At 31.4% G+C, this 12,164-nt stretch overlaps 1 protein-coding gene across 3 annotated transcripts in view; it reads right to left on the bottom strand.

Annotated features, from left to right (window-relative positions):
• Nucleotides 1-12,164, bottom strand: part of Dmd (dystrophin) — a 2,014,880-nt gene that overhangs the window by 837,060 nt on the left and 1,165,656 nt on the right. For all 3 annotated transcript variants that reach the window (XM_077794046.1, XM_077794047.1, XM_077794048.1), the window contains one exon: nt 4,661-4,836. In XM_077794046.1, coding sequence (XP_077650172.1) covers nt 4,661-4,836 — 176 coding nt within the window. The remainder of the gene's footprint in view (nt 1-4,660; nt 4,837-12,164) is intronic.

Below are 12,164 nucleotides of genomic sequence, written 5' to 3'. Positions count from 1 at the left end.
TGCCATGATTTTATTCTCTTTTATTGCTGAGTGATATTTGTATATATGCCACATTTTTTAATCCATTCATCTACTGAGGGGCATCTAGGTTGGCTTCACAGTTTAGCTATTGTGAATTGTGCTGCTATAAACATTGATGTGGCTGTGTCCCTGTAGTATGCTGTTTTTAAGTCCTTTGGGTATAGACCGAGGAGAGGGATAGCTGAGTCAAATGGTGGTTAGAAATAAAAAAAAAAGACAAATACAGGTTTGACTTATTGGATAAATCTGAATATGGACAGGACATTAAGTAAAAATATAGCATTATCTTCATAAACAAACATGCTATATATAGCACACCTATTTTCCAAGGTGATTCCTGATGAAGTACTTAATGGGTTAAGTATAATGGTGTTTATAACTTGCAAATATATATGGTGAAATGTCAATAAGTGTTCACTCGAAGAATTTAGAAGGAGGAGAGGAAAGTATATGGATATTCATTAAGCTATTTTTCAATTTCACTATATACTTGAAATTTTTTACTAAAAAGGTGGGGAAAATGAATTCAATAATAATATAACATTTCAATTTAAAGCATTATTCCTCAATATATGTTACCACAATAATTACCTTATTTGTGAAATGAAGGAAGCCATATTGCATTTGTTTAAAATGAGAAGGAACTATCAGTTGTTGCAATAATGTTTTTATTGCTAAGATTTATAATACAGAGAATCCTCAATTTAGGAATTCCATTAACCAGCTCCTTGCTTCCCTCTCCCATTTAATCTTTTATCAACTGACATTATCCTAAGTACTCTGCATTATGTTTTCAGCAATCCACTACCTCAAAGTCTGTCTTCCCACATTCACTTGCCCAGTATATCTTCTAGAACCTCCCGGAAAAAAGGAGTGTCTGAATATGTAACTACATATAAAATTGACCGAAATTATACTAAGATAGAGTAAGACTCTAAGCTGGGTGGAAATATTTAAAATTATTGTTTTTATGTCTTGGGCCCCTTTGGTAAGTATCATGTCAGAATTAGGTAATTTGACAATTTGGCAAACACTAGGACTCCTTGGAGTAATGTTGTTAAATCTATATGTTTTTAAATCTAAAACAAATTTATGTTATAGTAATAAATGCACTGTTTCATGAATACATTAAACAATAGAAACTTGGGGAAGATCAAATAACTCCTGCATTTTTAAGTAGTTATAATTAGAGATTATAAGTATTAGTCATAATAGGATGACTATAGTTCACAATATCCTATTATATATTTTATGAATAACTAGAAGATTTGATTATTATATATTCTATACAATGTATGAAAATATCACACTCTACCCTATAAATATGTATGATTATTATGTGTTAACAAAAACTTCTGAAAAAGGTTCAAGGAGTTAGAAAAGTTAACTACAGTGATATAGTCATTATACACTCTCTATATGTATCTCATTATCACACTATTCCTCATAAATTTTTACAGTAATAATATAAATTTTAAAAGCATGAACAATATTTGAGATATATACAACTCTAATATGATATGAAAATATCAGGATTTTAAAAGTTTTGCTACTATTTCTGTGATTCAATGAGATTAGTGAAAACAAAGAGGTAATTTTTTTTATGTATTCACAATCATGGCACCCCTTTAATTTTATACATGGACCCAAGCTAAAGAACTTTTGTACACAGGTTTGCTTTCTTTGAACTTAAGACTTCCCTTTATATCTGATAGGTTTTCATTTGTATCTCCTTGTTATGAAGATTACTTTGGTGGCAAAACATCACTGAACTCATTACTATCATGTCTAAACATGTAGATTTTATCCAGTAACTCTACTATGTAATTGAAGCAAGTGAATTTTCTGTCTTAAATTGCACAGCTAATTGACTATATTTTATACTTCATTTGCTTCCATTATAGGATAACACTGATGAATGTCCAATAGTATTTAAATATTTCTGAAAATTTTCTTTCTAGTACTGATATGCTGCATTCTCAATGAGATAGGGTTAAAGTTGTGTAGCTAAAATGGCTCCAAATAATTTTTTGTAGACTTTTTGCTTAAGTTACCCACTTTCTTTCATGTATGCCTATGAACTAAGAAATGTTAAATATTTCTAGCAGCTGTATATAAGTACCATTACAAATGAAGAGCACTTTTGGCAGGTCAAATCGTATCAAATATTTTACCTGTGCAGTAAATAATTTCTCTTTTCTTCTATCATCTACTTGAATAGCACTGAATTCATGCCATTGATTAACAATAGTTTCATGATTACAGCCCTTTCACAATTGTTAGGCTTAACATATCTTTATGAAATATTATTTTATTTATTTATACTTGGGTTGCTTTTGGACACATGGAAATAGCTGTGAGTATATTGGGAGAATTGACATTTATGTTTTATTACATTTTTACTCTTCATAAAACTTTAAATGATATAAAAATCCTGAGGCCACAAAACTGATCTCAGTGGAAATTTAAATATGCTAACATTTATTTTTAAAATGTAGCACAAAGTAGACAACTTTAAAAGCTGAGTTTAAAAACAAAAACCTCAAGGAAGCTGATCTTGACTTTTTAAAGCACAAAAGTGCAATATTTAATGTAGGTCAAAATATTTAAATGGGAGAGAATTTCTAACCAATTATTATAGCCAAATCCCTCGTGTAATTGACCTACAATTTGGATAATTTTTCACAATAGAGTCAGCATATACCTTTTTCTTATAAAATTAGGAGGATCTAAATTTCTAGAGCCTATTTGGTAAAATAGGCATATTGTCTCATCTTTATTCATAAATTAAAACTTGCATTTAGAAACCAATGACATAGGATTGAAACTTATCAAACTGTTTTATGCACATACACATATGCCAACTTGAAGCTCACCATTTTGTATAATTAATATGCACTAATAAAAAGAATCAATGACATATAACAACATTTTAAAAATTCAGGTGAGCGTTATCAGAGGAAATAGTAGTATGCTCTATTCAAATACTATGTAATAAATATTTAAAAATGAGAAACAACTTTATACATAGTAAAGAAAATTAATCTTCCAATTTAATGAACTTTATATATTAAAGATACATATTTTTATACAATTATATTCAATTTTTCTAAATATTTTCATTTCTTAATTTACACCTGATGGAGCCTAGTTCAGAAATGGCTATATACAGGTTTAAAACTGTTCATCATATAAACATATTAATTATTCAAATAATGGAATACTTGTGCAATTAACAGAAGGATTTCAATCTAGGATAAAATATGTATAAATTTCCAAGAAAGAAGTTTAGTTACCAATTTTGGGTCTTTATTTTATGTAGTTTAAAAAAAGAATATTTTCTATACCCAGATATAACATAAAATTTATATTTAGATGATGCTATTAGTATTTAACTTTGGCAAACTTTGTGTGTGTGTGTGTGTGTGTGTGTGTGTGTGTGTAGGTCAACTATATGTTTGTTTCATATAAGAATATGAACAGTATCTACTTTTCAAATAATGTAACATAAGCAAAAATGGCAAGAAGAGGCGGGAAAAGGCAATGAATATAATTCCACAACCTTCTTTCTAACACATCTTAACCAAAGATGTTCAGCAATGAGGTATCTCAGTCTTGCATATTAAAATTCACCTATTATGCACATCATAGGGAGAATGCAAGGGCTTGGCAATAGAACTGTTTTCATTGTTCATAACAATAGTCTCATTTGGTAAATAAAGGCCAATTTCTCCTTTATGAAATAAGAAACATTAGCATAAACAACTGGAAGCATAATACAAAATTGCATTTATAAAATATCTATGCAACTGCAGTAGCATTCATTTGGCTTTCAAACCCTTCAATACATTCCAAGGTAAAGTTAAATGATGATTGAAAGCAACAACAATTTGGGGGGGGGTTTGTTTTTCATTTAGATTTCAACACTTTTGGCCTAAACACCTTTTCAAGAATGTACTAACAAATGTAGTGAAACCTAAAGTAAATATTGCTATCATATTTTTAACATAAAATCATATTTATACTTGTTATAAAAAATCTAACCAAAGAGCTGTCTTTCCTACATAATCATCATTTATAATTGCCCTTTCACATCATTAAAAAAATGACATTCAGCCTGCTAAGTTTGGAATATACTGAAGACATTCACATTTAAGCAAACATGTAATTTTAAAAATAAATTTAAAAGTTTAAAATAGCCAAGAAGCAATAAGTAGCAACAAGTTTATATTTTAGTATCTAAGAAAAAAGAAATAAATTTCTTTAATGCTGTTGATTAACTTGATAGACTCTTTAATGCTAGTGCCCTTCACCGGGCTTATAATCTTCTTTCATGAAATCTTTTTATTATTATTTTTTTAATAAATGACTGCGGAATGCATTACAATTCTTATTACACATACACAGCACATTTTTCATATCTATGATTGTATATAAAGTATGTTGACATCATTTCATGTCTTCATACATGTACTTTGGATAATGATCTCTATCACATTCCACCATCCTTGCTAACCCCCTGCCCACTCCCTTCCCCTCCCCACCTCTGCCCTATCTAGAATTCATGAAATCTTTTTTAAAGGACAGGTTAAATCACTCTGTTTAAATTTTATCATTCCTATTTTATGTATCACCCTACCTCTTTTTTCTTTCTGCCAGCTGTTTGCAGACCTCCTGCCACCGTAGATTCAGGCTTCCCAATTTTTCCTGCAGAATACTGGCATCTGTTTTGGAGGACTGTTGAATTATTTCTTCTCCAGTTGCATTCAGGGTTCTGACAACAGTTTGCCTCTGCCCAATGCCATCCTGGAGTTCCTGTAAGATACCCAAAAAGGCGAAACAAAAATGAAGCCCCACATCCTTTTATTTGAGAAAAGATTAAACAATGTGTTACCACATGCAGTTGTACTGGGAGAGAAAGAAATATAAAAGCTCCATGTGAAAGTTGCTCTATGAAACTGACATGCCCACATCCAAAGAATACAAGACAGAAAGACACCTTTTATGTGTTAGTAAAAAAGTGCCCTCTCAGTTCAGCTCCAGTTTTTATTTTTGTAAGCTTGTCAGTGAGAGAATGTTATAATGTCCTACAAATCAATTAGTTGGAGAACTTTTCAAGAGCAAATTCGATTTCTTGTCCCCACAAGGATGTTCCATGGTTAATAGTCTATGAAGTGTTATAAAATTTAAATATGAACCAAGTATATAGGTTTCCAAGTGATTGTCGATATGAGAGGTAAAAAAGAATAAACATAGTTTAGCCATAGTATTAAAAAAAACCCTAGAGACTTTAAAATATAGAGAATTACTATATTAAAAAGAAATTTGTGTCAAATTCTGTTTATAATTGTGTCAAATTAACTGTTTATAACTTATCTATGTTATCTTGCATTATAAGGTCACATAAAGCTGAGAATTAATTTCTTTCGGGGATAGCCCATAAAAAAACCTCTAAGGTAAAATAATAAATTTTAAAATAGTCTATAGCCACCAGAACAATTTTATGAGTCATTGACAGGGTCAATTTAAATATCTTCTTCTTTTTTATCATGAATGAAATTTCAAGAGTAAAGTGTCAGAAATATTGTTTCACTAAAAGTGAGACTATTAAAACCAAGTACACATATAAATGAAAATGCCTTCTTACCAGTACATAAAAACAACAATCCCTCCTGATTTACCTTTTTGAAAAACAGAATTTATAAGGCAATTAAAATAACACATGAGTAATCCAAAATTTAGAAATGAAATGGTACTTAAGAACTTGAGATACCTTCATATTTAAATTGTGTCCATATCCTTATATTATTGGAATAATAATAAAATATCAAGAATGTTCTATCAGATATAAGGAAAATTATTGAATATTCTTATATTCCCCTACTCCTTGGTCCAGTATGAAGTTCATATCCCCCAGGACATGCTTACTGAATAAATAAATAAATACATAATTTTGTAGGACAGAGTCAAGTCTCCCTTATACTCTCACTCCACATAACTTCTTGGCATTTTTTTACCATTTTCATATAATATTATTTTAATATTGGAACTTTTTGTATCATATATCTAGCAATTAAAAGATTCCACAAATCAACAAATAGAATGTCAAGGACATAGTACCTTACAACAAATAAAAAGTATGCATAGTTATTGAACCCTTAACAAGCTGTTTTGACCATTATCATGAGATGTATTCTAGTAAATATGTGATATTTCCTTGCTCCCAATTGACTTTGGTCAATTGGTTATATCCTAGTCTTTACATTTTGTCTACTTCAGAGTTGCATGTGAGAGTTACTGCTTAGTAACAGGGGTATCAGTCATAAAAAAACTGTGTTTATATTCCTATTATATCATGAATTCCTTGAGGTCAGTTATTTTGTCTTACAATTGTGTCTTACTTCTTAGTACAATACTGTACCTGGTACATGGGAAGTTTCAGTAAATATCTGTTGAGTGTATAAATGAATCTGTTAATAAAGGAACTAGGGAAGGTAAGAAGAGAGGAAAGAATGGAGGAAAAAAGGAAGAAAGGAAAGGAAAGAGAGAAGGAAGGAAGTTAAATCTCATTATCCACATGGTATTATTTGTATTAATGAAATTGAGCACTTTGAAATTAAAATCCATTTCCTGATAACTGCTTTTACTTCTTGCTGAGGACAGACAGCAAGGAAGCAGAGAGTGACATGTTCTTTAGCTAACTAAATCTATATATGTATTTCACCTGACATTTGTTTCTATAAATTGTAATTATAACTGCTTCTGTGGGACCCACCAGTGGAGAAGCAATCTAACTGCTTCTCCTCAGTTTGATTAAACTGCATAAAGTTAATTTTCTTTTCTTCTCTGTCACCTCTTTCTCAGGTAGGCAGAGTATCAAATCTGGCCAGCCCAGGATCCAGACAGGCTCCCTGGTTGGCCACCAGTAACATTAATACCTCTCATTGGGCCTCCTAGAGATTTAAAAAAAAAATCAGCATAATTTTCTAGGTTTTAGGCAGTATATAATCTATTTGAAGAGATTAGACACAGTGATGAATGATTATTTATTAAATTATGTGCAGTAGGATAGAGAAAGCATACCATAAACAGTAGATCAGAAGAGAGAGAATCTCAGTAGGAGGATGAACAGGAAAGACTTCTGGGAAATTATGGAATTTAAAGAATGGGTAGGACTTAGGCACATGGAGGTTCAGGGGCAGCAAGAGGATGGCTAAAGTGAAGACCTGTGGTGTGCAATCTCTGTGATCTAATCAGGAGTATACAGTAGAATTTGATGTCAGTGTATGAGAGCATGAGTTTAAGGAAAGGTTCAGCTGTGGGTATATACTGCAGCCTAGCAGAGAGGTCTTTGCTTTTTATTAAGGCCTTTATAGCTAATTTGAATTCAATAGATAACAACTCAGTTTTTAAATATGGGAGTATAAAGTTTAGAGCTGTGCTTCTGTATAATTCTGAGGCACAGTACAGACTAATATCAAGGCAGGGAAACATGCAAAATAGCTAGGACAGGAGTCTTGTAGATGATAATTAGGACTAATACTAGATTTGACAATGGACCAAAAAGGAAAGGCTAGAGATAATATGAACTCTTAAGAAAGAATTGAAGAGGCTTTGAGTATACTGGATCATGCAAGCATGAGTGACTGCTGAAATGGAGAAAACTTCTTAAAACACAGAAGTCATTGAGAAGGTTAGAGAAGGGAAAGAGGGCTCATATGAGTGACCTCAATGTTGTCCAATATTTACAATGATTAACTCATACTTTTAAAAATGCATGGGGCACAAATTAGACAGTTGACTCTCAAACTTTACTGTGTACAACAATATCTTGAAAATCTTTTTAAACTGCAGATTATGATTTAATAGTTCTGTAGAGTGGCTGAAATTCTGTATTTCTAACAAGTTCCAAGGGGATGATGATACTGCTGCTCCAGGAGCACCACTACGAGTAATAAGGTGATAGAGAAAATGCCTAAGAGTCTTTGTTAAATAATCAAGGAATTATTATTGCTGGTTACAAGGCTATAAACTAAAGCTGCTTCAGAATTTTTATCTTAGCCTCCTTGCACTGTATTTTTGATCTTAGCCTTTTACATCATGGCTGATCGCTATGGTGGCTTTCATGACCCAATTATACAGCCAACAAGGGTTTTATTATTTCTGTTACTCAGATAACAGAGAGAATTGAATAGCTCAGAATGAAGCAATAACTTAAAATTGTTAGATCTAAATCTCATTTATATGGAATCCAAAATCAGGCCTTTATATATTTTTTTTTTAATTTTGTGAAAGAAGAGCCCACTAAATATTCTACAGCATTTGTGGGAGATTTTGTAACCAGGAGAAACATTTATAGTATATTGTCTACTGGGAGAGAATTTTCAGTGATAAAACATAAGGAAGCAAAATAATGGAACAAAACAGGAAGTAAAAAATTTGCATATGGTGTTTTATAGTTAGCCTCTGAGCCAGAAAATAGATAGCATTTGATTTACAAAAGTAAACATCAAATCTCAATCAGCTTTGTTCATACAGTGAAAAGCAAAAATTAAATTTTATTCTATAGCTTTTAAATATTGTAAGCACTGAATTATTCATTACCAATGAAACTTCTAAGCTTTGATATAATATTAATATACTGTTGTCATAGGTATCCTTATCTATTTCTCTGGCAATTAACATCTAGTCTTAGTTTTAGAAAGAAAGAAAATCATAATTAAATCTATTGGATTATCCATCATAGTTAGAAAGCTTATTGTGTTTTGATTCCAATATTAAAACATTCATTCTTAATAAGGAATGCATATCAGACTCCCCTAGGGGATTTTTCAAAACATAAAAGCCCAGAGTTCTACCCTAAGCCCTGAATCTCAGGGGGGTGGGGGAAGGAATGAAAGAAAGTGTACAAAACAGATTATAAAAGAAATGTAGGCTAGAAATGTGAAGAGGACAGGGGAGTAGGAGGAGTACATTTTTTTTAGAATGGCTGCATTATTCTTTACTTCTTTCATGGTTTTTAAATTAAGATGTGCTTCTAAATTACAGAAAGTGACACTATTATATATCTAAGTCCATCATGTCTGGTCAAACTGGGTGAAAGAGGAAATATAGGCAAGGAAGGAACTGCTACATTTTTAGAGAGGGAAGGATATGGAAAAAAAAGAAACGTATCTTTTATACAAAAATTTTTTTCATAAATTTTTGAAAAGTATTATATGTAAAAATTTCTAAAACTGTATAGAAACACAGCAAATGGAAAATAAAATGTGACAGATGAAGAAAAGGAAAAGGAATGAGCTAAGAAACAGTTATGAGAAATCGTAAAATGACAAATTGAATGAGCATTGTAGGAGATAAAGAACTGGCAAAAACGTACAAACTAAGGGAAAAAGAGAAAAATAGGAGAGACAAAATATGATTGGGAGAAAAGATAAAGACAGAGGGAAATAAAGTAAAGAACAATGAATCTTCAATGAACAAGTAGATGTATGAAGAATTCAGTCCAAGAGTTTTTCTGTAACTTTGCTAGGGAATTATTTTGAGAGATCAATCATTACCTCAGTTTACAGACTGAGCAAGTAAAAACCTGTAATAAAATGAACCTGTGGAGAGTTGTGAAACTGGCAGACAGTCACCAGGCTGTCTTCAGAGATCTTAATATGCATCAGAAAGCAACTTTCAAATTTCATAAGATGATGAACTTTTGTTAGGAAGCAACACAAATACCCATGGGATACAATAAGGCACAGGGACAGGATACAGTTTAGTTCATCCATGGATTGGGTAACTCTACCCTGATGGAAGACCTTCTGATACTGACTGAGCATCTGATGAGGGCATTCATAAAGATTAAAATATGGCTAAATTTTGGAAATTCATGAGTTGGAAAGAACAAAAGAGGGGCAAGAGTAGAAAAATTAGTAATATATACATATATGTATGTATATATTTTCATATATTTATATACATAAGACAGGAAGATGAGAAAAAAGTAAAATATGATTCAAAAACATGGCAATCATTTGTTTAGATGTGAAACATTCTATTAAAATTCTTTATACTTATTATTTGAATTGTACATATTTATGGGGTATAATATAATTGTATGATATATGTATACAGTGTGTAATTATCAAATCAGGGTAGCTAACCTTTCCATTTCCTCAAACCTTAAAACGTTTTTTGATTATTATACAATAATTGTACATTGTTATGAGGAAATGATAAATCTTAGGAAAGGTTGAGAATTGCAGCAAATCAGAATCAAGGCAGAAAGGATCAGAAAGAGGAGAACAAGAATTGGGCCTACTCATTAACTCCAAGATCAGGTGGAATATCCCAGCACAGAGGGAATGTGTGAAATACCTCCACATCTTCTTCTCCCCTCTACTGTTGCAACTTGCTCTTCTGTCACCTCCTACTTGCAAGCTGAGTTAGCTCTAACTCCTAGTAAGAGGGAATGGATTTCTGACTTCTTTGTGGGACAAACTCTGATGTAGTCACTCTAAATATTCCTTCTTGCTGCAGGTCCTATATGAGCTGAAAAAGGAGCTAAGTGATCCTCCTCAATATAGGGTGTATATAAAATACTTCTACTTAGTGTCATTAATGTATATATTAGACTTTGTAGCTGGAGATAAAGTTGTAATGAAGGAGTGTTTTCTACTTTTCACCATATACACTATGTCTCCAAATTTGAACCATATTACAGATTCATCTTCTAGCTGTGGACCTGAAGATCCTTTACTAGAAATTCACAAAATAAATCAAACTGAAGAGGAGCAGTCTTTGTAAGTGAACAAACAGAAATAAAAAGCATCTCTTTAGCCTCTTCTTTCCGAGACTTATTGTGCTTTCATTTTAGTAAACATTTATTGTATCCCATTAATAAATGCTGAAATCATATTTGTCACAGGTACTAGAATTAGGAGTTGGTCTTCTTAGATTTCATTTAATGTTCTCTTTTTCCTATGAAGTACAATAGTAGATATGTTCATTGGTACAATTCTCCATCTGTTCCTTATAATGTTTGCTATAAAAGAATAATAAGAATTCCTTCTAAAACTAGAATTAGACCATTTCTTTTCCAAAGCAGACATCCTGCTGATGAACTAAAGGAAAATCAGGTACAGTAGCGATTTATTTTAATGAGACATTTACCTAATATCAAATTACAAAGAAATTTCCTTTGGATGTGTTTATCTTATTTACATTTGTGATACATATGTTCATTATTATCACTAATAATGCACACCAAACAATAATAGTAGACACCAAAGGAATTCATTATGAAGTTTTCCAAGTACCACATAGTTTAAAAAGGTATTGCTAGCATTTTTTTCCCTTTCTTTCCAATGAAATGATGCCCTGGGGGGGGAGGGTGACAAAAAACTTCACAAATTATATATTCTTAAATTTCAAGCAGAGATTCAATGTAGAGGGTTATCAAAATAAAAAATATATATGTTACATTTCTGCCTATAGGAATATGAAACTGGGGGCTTCATACTAAATCTGCCCTTAGACATATTCTTGAAGTAGACACTTGTTTAATAATTTGAATGCTTTTAGGTGGGGCATAAATGTATTCCACCATTCTCTAAAGGCAAATGAATAGTGTTAAGAAAACTTTTTTTATAAAGTACACAACTTTGCAAAGTGAATAGGTTTTAACATTGTTCAAAATCGATGTTAGCCCTCTCTAGGTTCACAGATTTATTCATTCCTTCTTGGTTTCTAAATCATTCATGAGAACTTCAGGGAAAATAACAGAATATTTAAGAGCTGTTTTTCTCTCCATTTACTTAAATTTGATTAAAAAAAACAAATTGGACTTTCTCTAATAAAAAGGAAGCTCTTGTCCATAGCATGCTTGCTCTTTTATAACATGATCTTAGTTATAAAACACATGTTTGAGTCATATAATTCTTTCTACATAATTCCTAGTGTGGTTTTGAATATATGAGAGATATTTCAAAATGAAACATATTGCACATAACTAAAACTGACTTTTATGACAGAGTATTTGAAAGGTGACATAGGTCATTTAAAAAATTATTCATTTCTCTTCCTATTAGAGGTGTTTTCAATAAATATTATCAGTAAATATTTATATTTAAAAGCCACTTGGTAAGTAGAGA

Source organism: Urocitellus parryii, chromosome X (genome assembly GCF_045843805.1).
Source record: "Urocitellus parryii isolate mUroPar1 chromosome X, mUroPar1.hap1, whole genome shotgun sequence".
Lineage (NCBI taxonomy): Eukaryota > Metazoa > Chordata > Mammalia > Rodentia > Sciuridae > Urocitellus > Urocitellus parryii.
The sequence above is the reverse complement of the archived record's forward strand: the minus strand, read 5'-3'. Positions and strand labels throughout refer to the sequence as shown.